The sequence below is a fragment of the Liolophura sinensis genome, chromosome 6, assembly GCF_032854445.1.
Source record: "Liolophura sinensis isolate JHLJ2023 chromosome 6, CUHK_Ljap_v2, whole genome shotgun sequence".
NCBI classification, from domain to species: domain Eukaryota; kingdom Metazoa; phylum Mollusca; class Polyplacophora; order Chitonida; family Chitonidae; genus Liolophura; species Liolophura sinensis.
In genome coordinates, this window is record NC_088300.1 from 10,552,096 (window position 1) to 10,577,465 (window position 25,370).

Here is a 25,370-nt window from a genome sequence, read left to right on the forward strand (position 1 = left end):
AAGTCAGATTTTTACTGAATTTCAGCGATGAAAACAAAATGTTTTCTTGGTACATACATGTATGTCCATTACTTTGTGTAGAAACTGATGACATGCGTGTATATGTAACTCTTGTCCAGCAATGTTCTCCCGTCTTCCAAATCTACCTAAATATATCACATTTTTCACGTCAAGGTTACCAGTGTTTCTTGAAAATTTTGCTCACAATAGTTTCCAGTGGAATGTTTGGAATGCCATTTGAAATCTTTTAACATTGAACTGAGCCTAGTCAGAAGGCTTTTATACAGTAAAGGAAATTAAACATTCAATAGAATAGGATAGAGGTCATTATGAAAAAAGCTCTGCAATTATGAGAGTGTAGCGAAGTAACTGATTTGCTCATTTTGGTCAAAGACCACAGCCTGTTATCTCCTGATTGGTCAGTGAATTTTGCCAGACTGTCAATTCAGTGTATGCCACGCATGGCACATGTTTTCATGGCTCCTCACGTCTTCACTGGAAGTAAAAAGTACTTTGGAACAGAAACCTGTGATTGGTAAAAAACACAATTTAAAGTTAATCTCTCAAAGTAAGATGAGACATCTGTTATTAGCAAACTCCTAGTCTTGCAGTGATGTCACAGCTGCTCTGAGCCAATCATTAGCCCACTCTTTGGTCACATTTAACCCACATGAGATAGGCACTGAAGACAATTTTAGCATACAAAAAATGAAGAATGGGTAAGAAATTCTTTCTGAATAAAAGTAATTAGAATATGTGTAGCCTTCAACTGTAATAGTTTTGGTGTCCAGTAGTTCTCTAAACTTTAGGAGTCGGCAAAAATCAGCATTCATCTCCATGTTGTTTATCACTTCCTGCTCCTTGCCAGAAACCCGGGTTCTCTGAATTGCTTAAGGTGATTACCCAGAAGAATGCATAGCTTGAGATTTTGTCAAGGCCAACTGTATTCTTCGGTTTACAGACTGGATGACATTCATGTGACTGTTCTGTGACTAGTCAGCGCTTGGCATGGCAGGTAAAACACTTCACGGCCTTATTAGTTATAAAGCGCAGACTGTCTGAATTACCTGTATTAGGTCAGAGAGTACTGTGGTACTCACTGTTGTAATGAAGAGTAACAGGCCTATACATATATCTTATAATGTTATAATGAATACTGCTGAATACACAATGTTATTAAAAATTTTGTTGGCACTTTTTTTCTATCCATTTTTTTTTTCATGTTCTTTTCAAAAATTGTTATGACTATCCTTGTACATTACGTGTTCTCTGTCATCTTGTATTGGTTTTACCACCTCTAGATATTTATTTCCCAGTTTATCACTGCAGTATTGTTAGAATTGGTTCCATGTTTACAGGGCTGTGTACTGTACATTTTATTGATGTGCTCTAGTTTTGTCAAATTTTAACGTTTTTTTTCCTGAGGTTTGCACAGAAAAGTTTTAGATGGCATAATTGTGTCAAATGAGTCAAGAGTTGCTCCACCTGAGCTGATTTTCATGAAAGCGACAGATTTCTGGATTATCACCATTGTCATCGTGAAAGCCTTCTATTTTTTGTGTTTTCACATTTCAAAAAGTTAAATTATATCACTATTCACAACACTTAAGACTATTGTAGTTAGAAGGTCTTTTTTAATGAAAATGTAGAAAGATATCATGCAGTGTAGCCCAACATGTCTCCATGTTCATTCTGATGTGATATGCATGTAATTTGCCATTGAAGTCATTACATGTGTATGAAAGTGAAGGCATGGAGGACTAAGTTGTGTAATTCATGAGTAAAATATTAGTGTGAGGCTGCCACTGACTATCAAGATTACATGTTTTAATTTATCTGGTACCTTCTTCGGTTTTCCATTTTCATTTGGCGTTAACAGAGCTCTTTTCTACACAATTTGACATAGGAATTCTACTATTAGCTCAGAACTGTATCCCCAACTTTTGGTTAATTTGGGTGTTAGGCTACATTTTGTTTTCAGTGATAGTAGAGGAGACTTGTGTTCTGCATGGAACCAACTTTTTAGTTGTTTAACCGTGTTAAGTAAGAAGTGTGCATATGTTTAGGTGCTATTGTAAATGAACAATGTATGTGAATTAAAGTACATAGAACAAAGTGTTGGCATTTAAGAATCAGTAGGTTCATTATCATGGTCATTTTTTGTTTCATTAAAAGGTGAACTGTTTATTTCTATTCTAGCTTCAGTTGGATGAATGCACAAGATACATGTAGGCCTATGGATTAAATCCCAATCTCAAGCAGGGAATTTGCTGGATTCCCCTGTTGACTCTGGTCTTGGTGACAGTAACTAGGGGACATGGCTCTGCTCTTGGTGACAGTAACTGAGGGACACATCTCTGCTCTTGGTGACAGTAACTGGGGGGCACGGCTCTGCTCTTGGTGACAGTAACTGGGGGACACATCTCTGCTCTTGGTGACAGTAACTGGGGGACACGGCTCTGCTCTTGGTGACAGTAACTGGGGGACACATCTCTGCTGTTGGTGACAGTAACTGGGGGACACGGCTCTGCTCTTGGTGACAGTAACTGGGGGACACATCTCTGCTCTTGGTGACAGTAACTGGGGGACACATCTCTGCTCTTGGTGACAGTAACTGGGGGACACGGCTCTGCTCTTGGTGACAGTAACTGGGTGACACAGCTCAGCTCTTGGTAACTGGGTGACACGGCTCAGCTCTTGGTGACAGTAACTGGGTGACACGGCTCAGCTCTTGGTGACAGTAACTGGGGGACATCGCTCTGCTCTTGGTGACGGTAACTGGGGGACACCACTCTGCTCTTGGTGACAGTAACTGAGGGACACCTCTCACGAGGCTGTTCACATAGTCTTACATGAAGTTTGTCTTCCACCTTTATCAAATTTGTATGGAGCTCAGATTGAGTGAAAATGTGTGCCTCACAGACAGAAAAGGTAGCCTGTTGCTTGGCATGAAGCTAACTTTTGCGGTATAAGTGAAAATCTCGAGTGTGGAGTTAAATCCTCAGCGGCCCAGCTTAGTACTCTTCAGTTTGATTAACCACCAGACGATCAACCAATCAATGAACCAGGGAAGGCCCTTTGCCAAAGAATGAACAGGTCAAGCTATCTTTTTTATGCAAGTGTGTTACTAATACAGCGAATATAGACGAAAGTGAAATGTAACGCACTTTGCCGTGAAATGATAGTCTGTAACAGTAGATACAATTATGGTGTACATCATGTGTGTGTATGCCAATGTGGCTAATGGGAGGGAACTCGTCCAAAATACCAATGAGTGTTATTCCCCCTGTTTCACGAAATGCAGCATTGCCACTAGGTAGCGCTGTTGACAGGGGGGTTTCCAACATGGCCACATTGGGAAATCCCGGGTGTCTGCTTGTGCGGATAGCAAGTAGGAAAACAGGAGGCATTCGTTCAGTACGGTGTATTTCGGAGGTAAGAACAATCGGATTAGTAATGTCAGCCTTACTGCAATTGATTTAATCTGTTGTCATCAAACAAAACCATAGAAATCGAGGGATACATGCACCGGGTGCTTGAAAGTTAGAAGATTGACGTTTGTGACGGAAAGGCCATGTTACCAGTTCTCAGCAGAATGATTCGTAATGAGGACTACATTGTAATGAGATTATTGGGGCAAATGCGGCATGTTAAAGTGAGTGAGCAAAATGCAATTGCTTGGAAGGGCAATATTTAGTCGCGGAATGTAACTGAAATCAACCAACACGAAGTGTTGGGAGACTTACGGGGAATACCTGCTTCTGATGTTTCGGATCGACGCTATGCCACATTTACCTCATCTTCGCACGCGCTAAATCTTCTCTAGCATAAATCGATGTCAATCGAGTGGTCCCCAAAATCAACTTACCAGTTCTGTGTCTTGCTGAACCAAAAGCGATCCATGACAACCGCACAAATTCACAAAATAAATACATTTTCAAACGCTACACCCACCGTGCCCGAAAGCCGTCAGTATCCACTTTGATGATTTGCGAGAATGAACGAGACTGAAAAGCCATTTGATCAAAGGGGGAGTGTATCCGTGCAAAATAAACGACTAGATTTGTCAAGTGTTGCTATAATGTTTGTCATAGGTACTATCTCCCTTGAATGATCATGTTTTTGTTTTTGTTTTGTGTTTTGGCTCACTGCGATCACATGATTTGTGTGTATGATTATCAGAAAGAGATGGGGCGAACAGTGAGTGTAGTGTACGAAAATGTATTTATTTTGTGAATTTGTGATGGATTGTGATGGATTGTTTTTGGTTTGACGAGACTCGGGGACCACTCAGTTGACATCGATTTACGCTAGAGAAGATTTACTGCACATATGAAGATGCGATAAATGTGGCTTACCGTTGATGCAACAGATTAGAAGCAGTTATTCCCCGTAACTCTCCCAACACTAATATTTCAGAAAACAATTGATTACTAACCTCTCCGACCTATTCAGTTACTCCTTTACAATGCTTAGGGTTCTAGACCACCAGACTGCATGATAAAAACCTGAGCTGTCAATCATCCCAAAGGTAAACATCCATTTACCTTGGGATTTTATCTCAAGGATTGTAAAGGCGTAACTGGATGTGCTGAAGAGGTTAGTAATCAGTTGTTTTCAGAAATTTTACAAAGCATACTGATGAATGGGAGCAATCCATTACAGCATGAGCTCCGTCCAAAGATAAAGAAGAGGGGAAAACAGTCATCCAGGGCTAGTACATATCTGTGTCAGTCATAAGACATTTATGTGAGATGTATGGTGGCTATTGTATTTGTTTAGCGGCTTGTGAAGGGGCAGGCAAGCAGGACAAATATGAGAGGTAAGGGAGCTACAGTAGATAAAGTATGTATTATCTGGACTAGTAATAAATTTATGACATTAAGTCGTACTGAGTAAACGGCATGACTGAAGCAAATCAGTGAATTACTAGTAGCCTACCTGTTATCATGCTGTGACGTAAGCTGATTGCTCCACCATATATTATATAACACTATGTTTATGTACAACTTGACACAGAGCCTGACCCATGAGAAAGCATTCTGACAGCTGTTTGCTGACTCAACTTGCAACTAAACTGGGTTGTTTTGCCTGTCAGGAATTTTTCACAACAAAGAAACTGCCAAAATATTCATACTTAAACAGCCGTTTATGTAATATTGTCAGTGAGTATTTTTCATAATGAGCTGGTGGGGACATTTTTTTTCATTTTATATCTGAGCAAGATATTATGGTATGATGAACCTAAATTCTGATATGTACATGTAGTGGTGATCGGCCCAGCTACAGTACAGGTATCCTCGTAACATGTTTGCAGAAGTTTGGGCTTGCGGAATCTGTGAAAACACAGTGCCATTTATTTATTTATTTGATTGTAGTTTAACGCCATTCCCAAGAACTCATACATGTACATGTATGTTGCCTGTCATTATTATTGGTGGAGGAACTGGAGTGCCTGAAGAAAACCACCAACCTTTGGCAATTTACTGGCAAACATTCCCAGATGTTTTAAAAATACAAATACATGTATATGCATATCATAGGCCTATTGTTGGAAAACAGGTGGTCTTCATCGTTTGTAAGTCTTCACAAACAGCCACACAAGTAGCTGTCCAAGGGTGCTTTGGAACCGACATAGAAATGTTAAGCAACTTTAACCACCACACCGTGGCCCACTCCCAGTCACTTTTTAATACATACATGTATAACACCTGCAAGAACCAATGATTTTTCAGCTTAATACAATATGAATAATTTTACGTAATCATTGTTGAAGGTCAGTCATTGATAGGTGCTTGTTGAGTCGGTTATCTTCATGCTCATATTTGTGGTCATAGTGTCTGTGAAACAAGTCATTTGTCTGTTATTAATTAGGGAGTAACAAAATACATAGGAGGAGACAGTGACAACCTGCTACAGAGGCAAATGTTTATGTAAATAGTCCTGATATATGTGCCTGTATACTATTGGTTACATGGTTACTCAGTGGTAGGATACAGAAATATATGGTGTCAGTAATCCTCATCTGACACCGAGTTTAATAGGAAGGTTATTGACACCATATATTTATGTAGCCTATCACTGAGCAACCACGTAACAAATTTATCCTGTAGAAGACCCATCAGTTCAGTACAAAAGACTGTAGGTAGTTTAATTTATAGCCGAACGAATGGAGATAACCTACTCAGCAGACACATTTGACGTCGTCTGCAGGATTTGAGAATATACACGTCCACCACCTGACCATTGACCATTGTCCAATGAAAAGTGGAATATTTTGTCTGATGTGGGACAAAGTAACCTACTGGATAAAGATTTCTAGCTCTGAGTTATCTGCCACTATGACGTCCTTTGGACTAAGAATGGAACGCTTTGTCATGATGCTGGATAGAAATGGGAGGAATCCATTGTCATGATGCTGGATAGAAATGGGAGGAATCCATTGTCGTGATGCTGGATAGAAATGGAAGGAATCCATTGTCGTGATGCTGGATAGAAATGGAAGGAATCCATTGTCGTGATGCTGGATAGAAATGGGAGGAATCCATTGTCATGATGCTGGATAGAAATGGGAGGAATCCATTGTCGTGATGCTGGATAGAAATGGGAGGAATCCATTGTCATGATGCTGGATAGAAATGGGAGGGATCCATTGTCGTGATGCTGGATAGAAATGGGAGGAATCCATTGTCATGATGCTGGATAGAAATGGGAGGGATCCATTGTCGTGATGCTGGATAGAAATGGGAGGAATCCATTGTCGTGATGCTGGATAGAAATGGGAGGAATCCATTGTCGTGATGCTGGATAGAAATGGGAGGAATCCATTGTGGTGATACAGGATAGAAATGGGAGGAATCCATTGTCATGATGCTGGATAGAAATGGGAGGAATCCATTGTCATGATGCTGGATAGAAATGGGAGGGATCCATTGTCGTGATGCTGGATAGAAATGGGAGGAATCCATTGTCGTGATGCTGGATAGAAATGGGAGGAATCCATTGTGGTGATACAGGATAGAAATGGGAGGAATCCATTGTTGTGATGCTGGATAGAAATGGGGGGAATCCATTGTGGTGATACAGGATAGAAATTAAGCCCATATAAACATTGGATCAATCAGTCCTGTAGAATAGGTGTAATCGTTGATGCATGTAATCTGTCATTCGGGTACCTCCAGCAGTAAACATAATACCTGGCTGTACCGACGTTTGTGAAGTAGTTTATAGTATAACAATCATCACAGCATATGCCAAGGTAAGTAATGTTGTACTGGTGTATTTTTGAATAATGGTATACTATCATTTTCTTATATGACAGGCTCGTATCAGAAGTGGATTCGTTGGAATGGTAGGATGGTATGTATATTTGCAACTTTCATCGATGCTGTCACGTGTATAAAGGAAGTTTTGAAATTCCAGTTATGTACATGTATATGTGATAATTGTGTCAGCTATTTATGTTCTTAACATGTAAAATCTTCCCAGAAAAGGTTCAGGAGGAAGAATACACTGACATTGTACAATGTTTGCCTCAATCTTGTACTTCCTCATTGGTTTTCTAGATAATCAACTTCTTAAAAATGTGCAGTAAAATTTAATGTGGTTCGAAACTATTAAAGAATTTGTTTCTTCAAAACATGTTTATTTATTGCTTAGTCTACTAGAACAATACGTCCAGCTCAGAACTCAGTCTAACTTTGAGTTTCACATCTATATTAAAGGATACATGAAAGGCTTTGGTTTTATTTCTTAATGTGCAGGTTATCATGTGTAATAACATATAACACTACAAACAAATTTATCAGCTTTCACTTTGGGGAGGTAAAACAGCTTCAAAGTACTGTTTTCTTAATGCCCCAGCAGTTAGTCCAACATGTAAATAGCTTGCTGCGATGACGTCAAGAATGATCCCTATTTAAAAAGAACTCTGTGGGGAACAGACCGAATCAGGTGTAGGGTGCGGAGCGGACACTGAGCTGGCCCGAATAAGCCATGCAGTGTCTGTGTACATGTCATCTTACCCACACTGTAACAAAACGGTTCAGCGGGCTCGGGGCACTTCAGGGGCACATGTTCACCGCGTTCCGAGCAAGATGAACGATGACGTTATTTCTGAAAAAATCTGACCATTGACGGAATATGCATAATATAGAGGGGTAATTAACAGGTATAAAAATACCCCCAAAATGAAATTTTTGGGCATAATTTTCTAAGAAATTTTCCTACAAACATTGTCTTTGTCATATTTGTTTTAGAGTTCCTTTTCATGTATCCTCACCAGGTTTATCCAGATACTCACATAAATTTGTACTTGTATTGTTATTTATTTACTTGGTGATATTTTTTGTGTAGGACACCTTTGATACGAATGAATAAACTGAGTGAGGAGACAGGTATGTTTGAGCTGACACCTTAACTCTTTTCTTCCACAGAGCATTCTTTTTCTTTTGGTTCAAGCCTACAGTGTTAAATCCGAAAACATCTGGCTGAATGTGTCAAAACAAATTAGCTAACTGCTTGGGATATAAAGAAGAGCACTAGAAATAAATTGTATCGACCTACATCTACATTGTAGTACTCCATATCTGGCAAACCAATCAAGGTATAATTGACGACTGCATGAAGATTGGGATAATGTAAGAAACAAGAATAATGTAGTGTGTTTGAATGTTGTGAGAAAATTTGCCTGATTTGGTATTTTTGTCAGGACTGTGCACTGGGAACCAAGGTAACATTTTGTTGTCATCCACAAACCTGATTCTTGCTGCATAGTTTTGAGGTTGTGAATAAGTGCTGTGCGTTTTCAGGGTGTGAGATTCTGGCCAAGGCTGAGTTTTGTAATGGAGGTGGGTCTGTCAAGGACAGAGCGGCCTGGTTCCTGATCAACAGTGCTCAGAAGAAAGGTAGGCAGCGGTCAAATTTTGGTCACTTGGGGTAAAGGGCAATCATGTTGTTTTGTCAAGGAAATAGAATTCAGTAAAAACATCCAGGAGGCTGCTTCGACCAGTTTCATGATAACTTGAAAAACCTCAGTTCTGTTTCCATTTATATTTGTATGTAAAGACATTTTTGAAGTGAATACATTTAATAAAATCAATCCATTATGTTCAAAAGACATAAACTCCTTTTCATATGTTGATGTAGGAAATTGTGTGAAAATGTGTAGATACAAATATTTCAGTGCTTACATTTTGGAAAACATTGATGTCTTTAATATGTTATTGCTCAACTTTTTTGTCATTAATGGTATGTATCTTTGTAAAAAAGCAAAAGTTGCCTGAAAGGCATTGTGGAAATCAGTTTTTGTGGTCAGGTAAGTTAATGAAATGTTGTCATCAATCTTTATATTTACTCTGAAAGTCCTATATTGTCAATTTAGGTGTGTTGAAGCCAGGAGGTACAGTTGTGGAGGGCACTGCTGGAAATACTGGCATCGGATTGGCTCACATCTGCCTGGCACTGGGCTATAAATGTGTTATCTACATGCCAAATAACCAATCAAAGGTAACTGTACAAGTCATATATGTATGTGTGTTTATCTTGTTTGAAACACTGGTCTCACAATGATTCTTTGCGAGATGGGCTAAGGTTTTCAGAGTAACAGCAGAGACCACTAGTCTGCTCTGTTTTCATTATTCTTGTTCAGACTCTTCTCTTTTTCTTGTCTTCATGTGCCCATGTTGCATTTTGCTATTGTCTGTAATTACAGAGATGCTTATTGAAAACACTAGCTTTCAGTTAATACTTTTGAGGGATATGACATTTGAGCATTCATTCATTTTCATTTCCAGGAGAAGATAGAGGTTTTGGAGACGCTGGGTGCAGAAGTGCGACCAGTCCCGGTGGTTCCCTGGACTGATCCAGATAACTACAACCATCAGGCAGGTAACCCTAGTTTGTACAATACACCTCACAGGATGGGTAATGACTGTTATAACTACAACTGCCAGGCAGGTAGCCCTAGTCTGTACAGTGCACATCACAGGATGGGTAATGACTGTTATGACTACAACTGTCAGGGAAGTAGCTCTAGTTTGTACAATACACCTCACAGGAGAGGTAATGACTGTTATACCTACAAATGTCAGGCAGGTAGCCCTTGTCTGTACAGTACACCTCACATGATAGGTAATGATTGTCATAACTACAACTGTCAGGCAGGTAGCCCAAGTCTGTACAGTACACCTAACAGGATGGGTAATGACTGTTATAACTACAACTGTCAGGCAGGTAGCCCTTGTCTGTACAGTACACCTCACAGGATGGGTAATGACTGTTATAACTACAACTGTCAGGCAGGTAGCCCTCGTCTGCACAGTACACCTCATTTGATAAGAAATAACTGTGTAACTACAACCATCAGGCAGGTAGCCCTTGTCTGTACAATGCACCTCACATGACAGGTAATGACGGTTATAACTACAACTGTCAGGTAGGTAGCCCTTGTCTGTACAGTGCACATCACAGGATGGGTAATGACTGTTATAACTACAAACATCAGGCAGGTAGCCCTAGTCTGTACAGTACACCTCACATGACAGGTCATGACTGTCATAACTACAACCATCAGGCAGGTAGCCCTTGTCTGTACAGTACACTTCACATGATAGGTAATGACTATCATAACAACAACTGTCAGGCAGGTAGCCCTCGTCTGTACAATGTACCTCACATGACAGGTAATGGCTGCTATAACTACAACTGTCAGGCAGGTAGCCCTTGTCTGTGCAATGTACATCACAGGAGGGGTATGACTGTTATAACTACAACTGTCAGACAGGTAGCCCTAGTCTGTACAATGCACATCACAGGATGGGTAATGACTGTTATAACTACAACTGTCAGGCAGGTAGCCCTTGTCTGTGCAGTGCACATCACAGGATGGGTAATGACTGTTATAACTACAACTGTCAGGCAGGTAGCCCTAGTTTGTACAGTACACCTTACATGATAGGTAGTGACTGTCATAACTACAACTGTCAGGCTGGTAGCCCAAGTCTGCACAGTACACCTCACATGATAGGTCATGACTGTTATAACTACAACTGTCAGACAGGTAGCCCTAGTCTGTGCAATGTACATCACAGGAGGGGTAATGAATGTCATAACTACAGCTGTCAGGCAGGTAGCCATAGTCTGCACAGTACACCTCACATGATAGGTCATGACTGTTATAACTACAACTGTCAGGCAGGTAGCCCTAGTCTGTACAATGCACCTCACATGACAGGTAATGGCTGCTATAACTACAACTGTCAGGCAGGTAGCCCTTGTCTGTACAATGCACCTCACATGACAGGTAATGACTGTTATAACTACAAGTGTCAGGCAGGTAGCCCTAGTCTGTGCAATGCACATCACAGGATGGGTAATGGCTGTCATAACTACAACTGTCAGGCAGGTAGCTCTAGTCTGTGCAATACACTTTACACCTGTCCATTCAGACAAATAAATGAAAACAATACCATTGCAGATTGAATTAAACATTTGTTTGCACAGTTTCATGTACCATGTCTAACTTGATACATGTGCATAGGGACTTAATTTCATGCATATTTTTGTAGGCTCAGCGTTTTGCTGACAGTATAGAGAATGCTGTCTGGACAAACCAGTTTGACAACACTGCAAACAAGCAAGCTCACCTTGAAACCACAGGCCCTGAGATATGGCAGCAAACAGGTACATATAAGCTAGGGTAATCAAGGTATGAAAATATGGCAGTGAGCAGGTGCAGGTAAACTAGGGTAATCAAGATATGGAGATATGGTAGCAAATAGGTACATGTAAGCTAGGGTAATGAAGATATCGAGATATGGCAGTGAACAGGTACATGTGAGCTAGGGTAATGAAGATATCGAGATATGGCAGCAAACAGGTACATGTAAGCTAGGGTAATCAAGATAAAAAGATATGACATTAAACGGGTATAATAGGATGTTAAGATATGGTAGCAGACAGATGAGCTAGATGTCAAGATATGGCAGCACACAGGTGAGCTAGATATCGAGATATGGCAGCAAACAGGTACATGTAAGCAAGGGTAATCAAGATACAAAGATATGACATTAAACAGGTATAATAGGGTAATGTAGATGTTAAGATATGGCAGCAGACAGATGAGCTAGATGTCGAGATATGGCAGCACACAGGTGAGCTAGATATTGAGATATGGCAGCAAACAAGTAAGCCAGGGTAAGCAACATCTAGATATTGAGTAAGCTGGGTAATTTAGATGTTGAGGTATATCAGTAAAGAAGTAAGCTAGGGTAATCTAGATGTTGAGATGTCAGAGTAAACAGGTAAGCTAGGGTAAGCAACATCTAGATGTCGAGTAAGCTGGGTAATTTAGATGTCGAGGTATATCAGTAAAGAAGTAAGCTAGGGTAATCTAGATGTTGAGATATGAGAGCAAACAGTAAGCAAGGGTAGGCAACATCTAGATGTCGAGTAAGCTGGGTAATTTAGATGTCGAGGTATATCAGTAAACATGTAAGCTAGGGTAATCTAGATGTTGAGATATGAGAGTAAACAGGTAAGCTAGGGTAAGCAACATCTAGATGTCGAGTAAGCTGGGTAATTTAGATGTCAAGGTATATCAGTAAACATGTAAGCTAGGGTAATCTAGATGTTGAGATATGAGAGCAAACAATAAGCTATGGTAAGCAACATCTAGATGTCGAGTAAGCTGGTTAATTTAGATGTCAAGGTATATCAGTAAACATGTAAGCTAGGGTAATCTAGATGTGAGAGCAAACAGTAAGCTAGAGTAGGCTAGATGTCGACACATGGCAGCAAACAGGTAAGGTAGGTTAGGCTAGAAGTCAAGATATGGAAGCGAACAGGTTAGCTAGGGTAGGCTGGGTAATCTACAAGTTGAAATATAGAGGGAAACAGGTAAGGTAGGGTAAGGTAGGGTAAGCTAGATGTCGAGATATGGCACCAGACAGGTAAGCCAAGGTAAGCTAGTCCTTCAAAACCAGAAGTAAAAATTTGGCAATATGAAAGTTTTGGTATCTCTTTCGATTTGGCATTTGTGGGTGTAGTGCTAACACCATTCAAAAAGTTGAAGATATTGGCATATGCTACCTTTTGAATTGATATGTTCTGACTTTCATACTAAAGAGTGAAAATCCATGAACAGTTTTATTTAAAAATGAATTGATTGTAATACTTTCCTTGCTGAATGCTTTGGTATTATGGGTGTTCGTTTACCAAGATAAATCACCTAGGTAAGACATCCTGTGATTTTAGTGCAGCACAGAAACAGTATCAAAGGTGAAATACAGGAAGATTTTTAGATAAAATGTTTTTTATTTTGTTTTACTTCAGGGGGGAAAGTGGATGCTGTGGTGTTTTCTACAGGCACTGGTGGGACTTTGGCAGGTAAAAATGTTAAACCAAAGGCTAAGACTTAAGACCATCACTCTCCTGGCAGTGCGGTTTTGAGTGATACACTGTATACCACTGAGCATTGCCCCTGAATTTGTCACATGTTGACTTGGCTAATAACATGATGAGTGTTGTCGGGCACCTGCTTGCCTCTGTGTGGAGAAGGAGTCCTCTGGGGAGTGTTTCTCAAAAGTGTCTTTAACTTTATGATGGTGTACGGTATTTACGACGGACTAACTTTTTTTACTATGTCGGTTTCTCAAAGCACATCTTAAATCTCTCCAGCGAGCATAACTTGTACGACTTATCAGCAACCTAGTTTTGGACAAGAACTGGAAATTTTCAATGAAAAAAAGGTAAAAAATGTACACGCACAAAAGAGAGGCAAAAACATAAGCTTATGCCTGGGAATACTTGTCTAGGGAATTTTCTGTAGCGGGTTATTGAAACATGCAGAATGTTTAGACAGGTGTTTATTGCGGAGTCTGTGGGTCACATTTCCCAGCATATTTGCACATTTTTCATTGTTACAACTGACCTGCAACTCCTCAGTGTGGGCACAAAATTTATGACCTCTTGAAGGCGTAAATTTGTGTTGAGAAACAGTGATGTAAATTTTACGACTTGAGACTGGCCTAAATCTACGACCGTCCTAAGTCCTTTTTGAGAAACAGACCCCTGATCTGCTGGGATTTCTCCACTCATCAATCAAACCGTTCGGGTCTACTGTAAATGTAATGTCTGTGAAACACCAGTATAAAACATGTCAAATAACAGAAAGATATGTCAGATGACTTCATCTTACATTATAGGAGCCATTTTCAAATTTCAAAAAGGTAACAATAACCAGTGGTTAATGATACTGTTACATTTACACAGGTGTAGGCACTTACCTGAAGGAGAAGAATCCTAAAGTACAGGTGTTCCTGGCAGATCCTGAGGTGAGGAATGGTTTATTTAAATGTTTATTGTGAGGGTGAAGTCTTATGAATGGTGTATCTGACAGTTGATTGTGAGATGAAGTCTTAGCAATGGTGTATCTGAAGGTTGACTCTGAGGTGAGGTCTTAGGAAAGATGTATCTTAAGTTTGATTGTGAAGTGAGGTCTTACGAATGGTGTATCTGACAGTTAATTGTGAGGTGAAGTCTTAGCAATGGTGTATCTGAAGGTTGACTCTGAGGTGAGGTCTTAGGAAAGATGTATCTTAAGTTTGATTGTGAAGTGAGGTCTTATGAATGGTGTATCTGACAGTTGATTGTGAGGTGAAGTCTTAGCAATGGTTTATCTGAAGGTTGACTCTGAGGTGAGGTCTTAGGAAAGATGTATCTTAAGTTTGATTGTGAAGTGAGGTCTTAGGAATGGTGTATCTGACAGTTGATTGTGAGGTGAAGTCTTAGCAGTGGTGTATATGAAGGTTGATTCTGAGGTGAGGTCTTAGGAAAGATGTATCTTAAGTTTGATTGTGAAGTGAGATCTTAGGAATGGTGTATCTGACAGTTGATTGTGAGGTGAAGTCTTAGCAGTGGTGTATATGAAGGTTGATTCTGAGGTGAGGTCTTAGGAAAGATGTATCTTAAGTTTGATTGTGAAGTGAGGTCTTATGAATGGTGTATCTGACAGTTGATTGTGAGGTGAAGTCTTAGCAATGGTGTATCTGAAGGTTGACTCTGAGGTGAGGTCTTAGGAAAGATGTATCTTAAGTTTGATTGTGAAGTGAGGTCTTATGAATGGTGTATCTGACAGTTGATTGTGAGGTGAAGTCTTAGCAATGGTGTATCTGAAGGTTGACTCTGAGGTGAGGTCTTAGGAAAGATGTATCTTAAGTTTGATTGTGAAGTGAGGTCTTATGAATGGTGTATCTGACAGTTGATTGTGAGGTGAAGTCTTAGCAATGGTTTATCTGAAGGTTGACTCTGAGGTGAGGTCTTAGGAAAGATGTATCTTAAGTTTGATTGTGAGGTGAGGTCTTAAGAATGGTGTATGTAAAGTTGATTGTGAAGTGAGATCTTAGGAATGCTGTATGTAAAGTTGATTGTGAAGTGAGATCTTAGGAATGGTGTATGTAAAGTTGATTGTGAAGTGAGATCTTAAGAATGGTGTATGTAAAGTTGATTGTGAAGTGAGATCTTAAGAATGGTGTATGTAAAGTTGATTGTGAAGTGAGATCTTAGGAATGGTGTATGTAAAGTTGATTGTGAAGAGAGATCTTAGGAATGGTGTATGTAAAGTTGATTGTGAAGTGAGATCTTAGGAATGGTGTATGTAAAGTTGATTGTGAAGTGAGATCTTAAGAATGGTGTATGTAAAGTTGATTGTGAAGTGGGATCTTAAGAATGGTGTATGTAAAGTTGATTGTGAAGTGAGATCTTAAGAATGGTGTATGTAAAGTTGATTGTGAAGTGAGATCTTAGGAATGGTGTATGTAAAGTTGATTGTGAAGTGAGATCTTAGGAATGGTGTATGTAAAGTTGATTGTGAAGTGAGATCTTAGGAATGGTGTATGTAAAGTTGATTGTGAAGTGAGATCTTAGGAATGGTGTATGTAAAGTTTGATATCAGATTATCACTCCTATTACATATATTATAATCTCATGTTGGATTTTAATGTTTGGTGCCCTGTGCACAGGTATTGTTCTTCATACCTACAGACTAAAGGCGAATGATTAGACTTAGGACATAGTACAGTTGCTAATTCTAATTACTTTGAGGTTTGTTGGTACCTCGAGCTAGCTTATAAGTTATCCATAGTCTGTATGTTTTCTGTGTAAATTTTCAAGGAAAGATTCATTTGATTATTAAATTAAAATCACTACATGTTTCCAATATATTTTCAACTATTCAGTTTTCTTATAGGAAAAAAAAAGACCAGGTACTATTTTTAGCTCGCCTGTATGAAGTCAGGTGAGGTATTGTGAGAAGTGGGGAAAGTGGTGGTGTCAGTGTTGGTGTCCAGTTAAGCTTTCTTTTTCTTTTTGCTCCCGTATGATGGGCTCTTATACATGGGTTGAAGCTTGTGCTTTTTCTTTTAGCCCCTGTGATTGTATAATGGGCTGTCATTCATTGACTGAAGGTTACGCCTTTTGGTTTAGCTCTATAGGCTATGGTAAACAGACATAATCGGATAGAAGGTTAAGCTTTTTTTCTGTAACTGTTGTATATTGGGCTATCATACAGGGATTGAAAGTTAGGGTTTTTTGTTTTGTTCCCTAGTATAAGGTAGGGTGTGTAAAGGCACATTCTCAGATGGCAGGTTAAGCTTTTTTTTTAGCTCCTATATAATGGCAATTTTTTTTCTACAAGGGGCCTGCTGATGGAAGATTGGACTGTTTTATTGGTTTTAGTTTTAAAGGCTTTGTGAATGTTTTTTAATGATATTAATTGATAGACTTTCTATTCAAATATTTACCAGTTAAATAAACTTCAGTTTATTTTCTCTAGAAATTAAGCCTCCATTCAGGGCAACAATTTCTTGTATACAAGGTTTCTGTGACTTCATTGCTTATGAGGTTTATGGACTTTGCCACTTTTACCATTTTTGTCACAAGACAAATTTCATGTAGGACTACAATTTTCATGCACATGTCTACCTACATGTAGGAGAACAAGAAGGGTATTGGGTTCATCTGGCAATTTTAAAACTTTCCTGTTTTGTGGACACACATTCAGGTTGACTTCATTCTGTGAACAGGGGATTTCTAGAAGCCTTTCTTGTAGGACCACAGTTTCTTGTGCACTCACTTATCTAGATAAGCTTTTTGTCCCTCTAGCTACTTGACCAGATTTGTAGAGTAAGGATTTGCTTTGGTGCATACCAGTTTATCTGGTATACACGGTATCTGTAGAAAGCTTCCTACATCTGTACCAGCACTAAGAGCCTATGACACTGGCTGATGCATGTGCCTTCCTGTGCTGTGACTGTGTCTAAGTAGGAAGGTCTGCCAGCAACCTGCTGGTTTCCGCCCACCATAATGCTGGCTGCCGTCATATAATTGAAATATTCTTGAGTATGGCGTAAAACACCAATCAAACAAATAAATAAATAAATAACATTGACTGTTATCAGCTGAGTATTTGCTCAGCCAATCAGAGGGCTGCAGTGGGCACCCTTAGTGCATGGATAGCCAATCATGGGAAGCGATTTGCCTATGGTCAAAGACCACTCTAATGAGTTGGTACTCAAAACACCCCACAGTGAAGTTTTTTTTTACTAGGATAGCTCAACATTTGCTCACCCAGCTCACAATTTGCATATCAAAGATAACTGGCTCAATTTTATGCACAAACTCCAAAAAAATGCCCATGATGTCTTTACCACCACAACACTTTACAACTTTTTACATCTTTATTTCTGATTCCATTGTCTAATTGACTTCTAATGCAGGTGAGCTAGAGGGATTCTTTGAATGCCTTGTTTGGTTTTCAGTATACTGTAAGTAATGCGCCACAATTGCGAGGGAAATAGTTAGAAATCTTTTTTACTGGGTGTGGTATCTAATTTTGTGTTTATGTTTAAATTTTCAGGGAAGTGTATTGTACAATTGGTTCACATCTGGCAAACTAGAGAGGTCGGAGGGCAGCTCAATTACAGAGGGCATAGGTCAAGGTCGGGTTACCAAAAATTTGGAGGGATCACCAGTAGATGGCGCTCTTCTGATGAAAGACACAGCTTCAGTAGAAATGGTGAGAGTTATGTTCCAAATATATATCAAGTTTAATTTAACGGCTCATATGGAATTGATGAAGATAATTTTTAAACTTTCCTAATGTTCAAAATGCACCTAAATAAGAGTCTGCAAATACAAAAAATCAGGATGCATGGAATACGTTTGAAAATTTCAAAATATGTCTATAGACCTGTATATTAATAAAAGTACCTTACATTTTTGTCATGTAAATAAATGGCCATAATCTACAAAGACAATATAATTACTGGTACGTTATCAAAATACATGTATGCTTTCATAGTTAAATGCCTGAAATCTGGTTCAACATGTAATGTTGATGAAGTAAGATGGTGTAAGAATACCACTTGTCTGATCTGTTGTGATAACACTTCTCTTCTTGTCAGACATTTCGCTTGTTGCATGAGGAAGGGTTTCTGGTGGGGGCCTCCTCAGGTCTAAATGTGGCAGCTGCTCGAGACGTGGCGAAGATGATGGGGCCCGGTCACACCATTGTCACATGTTTGTGTGACACAGGACAGGTGAAACTCACACACCTTCAAATTACTCATGTGATGATCATAGCATAAGAGTCATATTGTAGGAGCTGCCATCGTATATAAAGTGAAATATTCTTGAGTGCGGCTTAAAACACGAGTGAAATAAATAAAAAAAGTAAATACTTATTGTAGGATATCAAAGAGATCATTCCTGCTTTCAGTCACATGCTTTACCTTTGAGATTCGGCATTCCTGATTTCAGTCACATGCTTTAGCTTTGAGATTCGGCATTCCTGCTTTCAGTCACAGGCTTTACCTTTGAGATTCAGCATTCCTGCTCTCAGTCACATGCTTTAGCTTTGAGATTCAGCATTCCTGCTCTCTGTCACATGCTTTAGCTTTGAGGTTCAGCATTCCTACTGTCAGTCACATGCTTTACCTTTGAGATTCAACATTCCTGCTATCAGTCACATGCTTTAACTTTGAGATTCAGCATTCCTGCTTTCAGTCACATGCTTTACCTTTGAGATTCAGCATTCCTGCTTTCAGTCACATGCTTTACCTTTGAGATTCAGCATTCCTGTTTCCAATCACATTCTTTAGCTTTGAGATTCAGCATTCCTGCTCTCAGTCACATGCTTTAGCTTTGAGATTCAGCATTCCTGCTCTCTGTCACATGCTTTAGCTTTGAGATTCAGCATTCCTGCTATCAATCACATTCTTTACCTTTGAGATTCAGCATTCCTGCTATCGGTCACATGCTTTAGCTTTGAGATTCAGCATTCCTGCTTTCAGTCACATGCTTTAGCTTTGAGATTCAGCATTCCTGCTTTCAGTCACAGGCTTTACCTTTGAGATTCAACATTCCTACTATCGGTCACATGCTTTAGCTTTGAGATTCAGCATTCCTGCTCTCAGTCACATGCTTTACCTTTGAGATTCAACATTCCTACTATCAGTCACATGATTAAGCTTTGAGATTCAGCATTCCTGCTTTCAGTCACATGCTTTACCTTTGAGATTCAGTATTCCTGCTCTCTGCCACATGCTTTAGCTTTGAGATTCAGCATTCCTGCTTTCAGTCACAGGCTTTACCTTTGAGGTTCAACATTCCTGCTATCAGTTACATGCTTTACCTTTGAGGTTCAACATTCCTGCTATCAGTCACATGCTTTACCTTTGAGATTCAACATTCCTACTATCAGTCACATGCTTTAGCTTTGAGATTCAGCATTCCTGCTATCAGTCACATGCTTTAACTTTGAGATTCAGCATTCCTGCTTTCAGTCACATGCCTTAGCTTTGAGATTCAGCATTTCTGCTTTCAGTCACATGCTTTAGCTTTGAGATTCAGCATTCCTGCTTTCAGTCACAGGCTTTACCTTTGAGATTCAACATTCCTACTATCAGTCACATGCTTTACCTTTGAGATTCAACATTCCTACTATCAGTCACATGCTTTAGCTTTGAGATTCAGCATTCCTGCTATCAGTCACATGCTTTACCTTTGAGATTCAGCATTCCTACTGTCAGTCACATGCTTTACCTTTGAGATTCAACATTCCTGCTATCAGTCACATGCTTTAGCTTTGAGATTCAACATTCCTGCTATAAGTCACATGCTTTAGCTTTGAGATTCAGCATTCCTGCTCAGTCACATTCTTTAGCTTTGAGATTCAACATTCCTGCTATAAGTCACATGCTTTAGCTTTGAGATTCAGCATTCCTGCTCAGTCACATTCTTTAGCTTTGAGATTCAGCATTCCTGCTCTATGTCACATGCTTTAGCTTTGAGATTCAGCATTTCTGCTTTCAGTCACATGCTTTAGCTTTGAGATTCAGCATTCTTGCTTTCAGTCACAGACTTTACCTTTTAGATTCAACATTCCTGCTATAAGTCACATGCTTTAGCTTTGAGATTCAGCATTCCTGCTTTCAGTCACAGACTTTACCTTTGAGATTCAACATTCCTGCTTTCAGTCACAGACTTTACCTTTTAGATTCAGCATTCCTGCTATCAGTCACATGCTTTAGCTTTGAGATTCAGCATTCCTGCTATCAGTCACATTCTTTAGCTTTGGGATTCAGCATTCCTACTATCAGTCACATGCTTTACCTTTGAGATTCAGCATTCACAGGAAGTTTTGACGAATAAAACATCAGATAAATTAGTACTTGTATCCTATTTTTCACCAAATATCAAGTTTGAGGTAACTGATTAGCACAGTGTCAATATGCTGTGGCTGAGATGTGTGGGTACCTGTGTGTTGTTTAATATGATGTTGCAGTGTAATTTTGTTGTTTGTAGAATAGTTCATCAGAGAGTTGCTTAAGGTCATTGATTACCGGACACTCTTGAAAGTAATCAACAGCAATCATATAAGTGAAAAATTTCTGAGCGCAGCATAAGATAACAATCAAATAAATAAATAAATAATTTTATTGTTAAATATTCAGCGTTGGACATGAAATTCATTGTGTGTGAAAAACACCTTACAGTTTGACATCTGATTAAATTTTTTATGTTTTTCACAGAAAAAAGGACACAACTGAAAACATTGACATTTGTTGAGTCCAAAATTTTAACAGAAGTTCAACAGTTAAAAAACAGTGCTGATGTTAGGTAATAAATATTGCTAACATTTATGCAGCTTTAATTCCAAATGTTACAATAAAAACTGCTTTGAATTATAATTTTAGTAAAGTGTTGAGATTATAAATTTATCAATGTTTCAGTCATTTGCTTTTTTTTTCAGAAATACTATGCAAAGTTATTTAGCAAGGATTTCTTAGCCAGCAAAGGTAATTTAAACACAAGTGTAAAGTTTAATTTTGTCACCATAATATGGCTCAAATACCAAAGTGACATGTTCATCTCCTGATGAGGTGTATGAATGTGGTATGTGCCACATACTCATTGCTGTTCACTGTGCTTAACTCATTGGTGTTCACTGTGGTATGTGCCATGTACTCATAGGTGTTCACTGTGGTATGTGCCACGTACTCATAGGTGTTCACTGTGGTATGTGCCACATACTCATTGCTGTTCACTGTGGTATGTGCCATGTACTCATTGCTGTTCACTGTGATATGTGCCATGTACTCATTGCGGTTAACTGTGGTATGTGCCATGTACTCATTGGTGTTCACTGTGGTATGTGCCACGTACTCATTGGTGTTCACTGTGGTATGTGCCACATACTCATTGCTGTTCACTGTGGTATGTGCCATGTACTCATTGTTGTTCACTGTGGTATGTGCCACATACTCATTGCTGTTCACTGTGGTATGTGCCATGTACTCATTGCTGTTCACTGTGGTATGTGCCACATACTCATTGCTGTTCACTGTGGTATGTGCCATGTACTCATTGCTGTTCACTGTGGTATGTGCCACGTACTCATTGCTGTTCACTGTGGTATGTGCCACGTACTCATTGGTGTTCACTGTGGTATGTGCCACGTACTCATTGGTGTTCACTGTGGTATGTGCCATGTACTCATTGGTGTTCACTGTGGTATGTGCCACGTACTCATAAGTGTTCACTGTGGTATGTGCCACATACTCATTGCTGTTCACTGTGGTATGTGCCATGTACTCATTGCTGTTCACTGTGGTATGTGCCACGTACTCATTGCTGTTAACTGTGGTATGTGCCATGTACTCATTGCTGTTCACTGTGGTATGTGCCACATACTCATTGCTGTTCACTGTGGTATGTGCCACGTACTCATTGGTGTTCACTGTGGTATGTGCCACATACTCATTGGTGTTCACTGTGGTATGTGCCACATACTCATTGCTGTTCACTGTGGTATGTGCCACATACTCATTGGTGTTCACTGTGGTATGTGCCACATACTCATTGCTGTTCACTGTGGTATGTGCCACATACTCATTGCTGTTCACTGTGGTATGTGCCACATACTCATTGCTGTTCACTGTGGTATGTGTCATGTACTCATTGCTGTTCACTGTGGTATGTGCCACATACTCATTGCTGTTCACTGTGGTATGTGCCATGTACTCATTGCTGTTCACTGTGGTATGTGCCACGTACTCATTGCTGTTCACTGTGGTATGTGCCACGTACTCATTGCTGTTCACTGTGGTATGTGCCACGTACTCATTGCTGTTCACTGTGGTATGTGCCACACACTCATTGGTGTTCACTGTGGTATGTGCCACGTACTCATTGGTGTTCACTGTGGTATGTGCCCCGTACTCATTGCTGTTCACTGTGGTATGTGCCACGTACTCATTGCTGTTCACTGTGGTATGTGCCACGTACTCATTGCGGTTAACTGTGGTATGAGCCACGTACTCATTGCTGTTAACTGTGGTATGTGCCAAGTACTCATTGCTGTTCACTGTGGTATGTGCCACGTACTCATTGCTGTTCACTGTGGTATGTGCCACGTACTCATTGCTGTTCACTGTGGTATGTGCCACGTACTCATTGCGGTTAACTGTGGTATGTGCCACGTACTCATTGCTGTTAACTGTGGTATGTGCCACGTACTCATTGCTGTTAACTGTGGTATGTGCCACGTACTCATTGCTGTTCACTGTGGTATGTGCCACATACTCATTGCTATTCACTGTGGTATGTTCCATGTACTCATTGCTGTTCACTGTGGTATGTGCCACGTACTCATTGCGGTTAACTGTGGTATGTGCCACGTACTCATTGCTGTTAACTGTGGTATGTGCCACGTACTCATTGCTGTTAACTGTGGTATGTGCCACGTACTCATTGCTGTTCACTGTGGTATGTGCCACATACTCATTGCTGTTCACTGTGGTATGTTCCATGTACTCATTGCTGTTCACTGTGGTATGTGCCACTTACTCATTACTGTTCACTGTGGTATGTGCCACGTACTCATTGGTGTTCACTGTGGTATGTGCCATGTACTCATTGCTGTTCACTGTGGTATGTGCCACGTACTCATTGATGTTCACTGTGGTATGTGCCACGTACTCATTGCTGTTCACTGTGGTATGTGCCACGTTCTCATTGCTGTTAACTGTGGTATGTGCCACATACTCATTGGTGTTCACTGTGGTATGTGCCACATACTCATTGCTGTTCACTGTGGTATGTGCCATGTACTCATTGCTGTTCACTGTGGTATGTGCCATGTACTCATTACTGTTCACTGTGGTATGTGCCACGTACTCATTACTGTTAACTGTGGTATGTGCCATGTACTCATTGCTGTTCACTGTGGTATGTGCCATGTACTCATTGCTGTTCACTGTGGTATGTGCCACATACTCATTGCTGGCAAACTTTACTGTTCACTTTTGTATGAGATACTCATTACTGGTAAATTATGCTGTTCACTATGGTATCTGATACTCGTTACTGGCAAGCTTTGCTGTTCACTATTTTATTAGATATTCATTACCGGCAATCTTTGTTGTTCACATTGGCACCGGTATTAGACCCTCATTTCTGGCAAGCTTGCTGTTTATCCTCCGGCAATAAATCAGATTATGTTTTGCATGTGAGAGAAACCTTTTGTGGCTGCAAGACGTTCTTTAATGTAGGCCCGTGGTTTAATGTGAGCTTCATGATATGAAAGAAAAAAACATCCTTCAGGAAAGCAAGAAGCACCACTCAAACGAAAAGAAGAAAAATCTGTTGGTGGTGCAATTAAATATCTCAAGTATATCTTATCTTAAGTATAAGGCTCATTTAGTCCAGTACAGGTATTTTCACATTTTTCGACCAATGTTTTAGTTGTATGAAAATTGCAGTGTCAAAATTTGGATGAAATTTGTTGTAGTCTTTCACCATGCTGATGATGAAGATTGTATTTGAGCCTACATGAAGCTTTTGTAATTCTCACTGGTTGTGATATAAACACTGTGTGTGCAGTAGAACTGACCTATCCTGTCTTTTTTCAGGTCTGTTGGAGTGTGTACCAGAAGCCTACAGGAAGTCTCTACATTAACATCTAGGGATCTTATTACATGTCCTTAATTAGCAATCATCACTGTGATTCTGTGTGTGGTACGGTTGTACTGTAATGGATGAATGGGGATATATCATCAGTGGGTGCTAATGTGTTCTCCTTTTGTATACACAAACAAGGAATGCTGAATCAGTAAATATACGTGGTATTGTTAAGAATTGTTCAAACTGAGAAATAAATATACAATTGACTCTGGTAAGTTATGATGTCAACATTCAACTTGGTGCAGCAGTACTCTTGATGATATTTCTATGCAGGCATGTATTAATCAGTGATGAGTCAAATATATCATAAAAACAAAATATAAAGTAATTGCTCTCACACCTGTCATTTTTGCCTGACAACGGCTAACTGGAACATTCAGTGGCAACATTTGTTGTATTTGTGAACTTCTGGTTAAAGTTATAAAGTGTTTTTAATTCAGGTGTATTGGTACATGTGTATAGATCAGGTCATATTTACAAAATATATATGATTGTGTAATTAACTCTTCATTGTCTTGAACACTCACTTTATGTATACATGTACAAGTAAACTTTTTCATCAACATAATTAAAGCTGTCCAGTTCTTCACTGTTGTTTTACTTGGATAGCTTCTCACGTAGAAGCGCACACAGACAGTATTAAAATTTTATATTCAGGGAAATATATTATGCAAAATGCCCTTATATAGTCTTGTCTTTTCTTTGTTCCTCTGATTGGGTGAAATTTCACAGCTGTAATACAGCATTAGCAAGGTTGATTACCAGGTACATGTAAGCATTTGATTGGTGCTTTATGCCCCTTCACAGGATAATTGACACTGATAGTAGGCCACGCCCACAATATCAGT

The 25,370-nt window shown here is 39.6% G+C and overlaps 1 protein-coding gene across 3 annotated transcripts; it reads left to right on the forward strand.

The window, feature by feature from the left end:
* The first annotated feature begins 3,215 nt into the window (after window positions 1–3,215).
* On the forward strand, window positions 3,216–25,199 carry LOC135468521 (uncharacterized). Of its 3 annotated transcripts, none has more exons than XM_064746815.1 (13): window positions 3,216–3,435; window positions 7,322–7,359; window positions 8,356–8,396; window positions 8,811–8,906; window positions 9,383–9,507; window positions 9,795–9,884; window positions 11,568–11,682; window positions 13,333–13,386; window positions 14,272–14,333; window positions 17,915–18,073; window positions 18,462–18,596; window positions 21,311–21,356; window positions 24,471–25,199. In XM_064746815.1, exons 1-13 carry the CDS (start codon window positions 3,229–3,231, stop codon window positions 24,515–24,517), a joined length of 1,215 nt encoding a protein of 404 aa, XP_064602885.1. In that variant the 5' UTR covers window positions 3,216–3,228; the 3' UTR covers window positions 24,518–25,199. The 3 variants fall into 3 exon arrangements, with proteins under 3 accessions (XP_064602885.1, XP_064602886.1, XP_064602887.1); XM_064746817.1 differs by lacking the exon at window positions 3,216–3,435 and adding an exon at window positions 4,679–4,822; XM_064746816.1 differs by lacking the exon at window positions 21,311–21,356.
* The last annotated feature ends 171 nt before the right edge of the window (window positions 25,200–25,370 follow it).

Coding starts and splice junctions, on each gene's coding strand:
- LOC135468521 (XM_064746815.1), top strand. CDS start 3,229: ATGCCAATGTGGCTAATGGGAGGGAACTCGTCCAAAATACCAATGAGT. Junction 7,360..8,355: donor TTCGTTGGAATGGTAGGATG/GTATGTATATTT, acceptor TTTTTTGTGTAG/GACACCTTTGATACGAATGA. Junction 18,597..21,310: donor GTTTGTGTGACACAGGACAG/GTGAAACTCACA, acceptor TTTTTTTTTCAG/AAATACTATGCAAAGTTATT.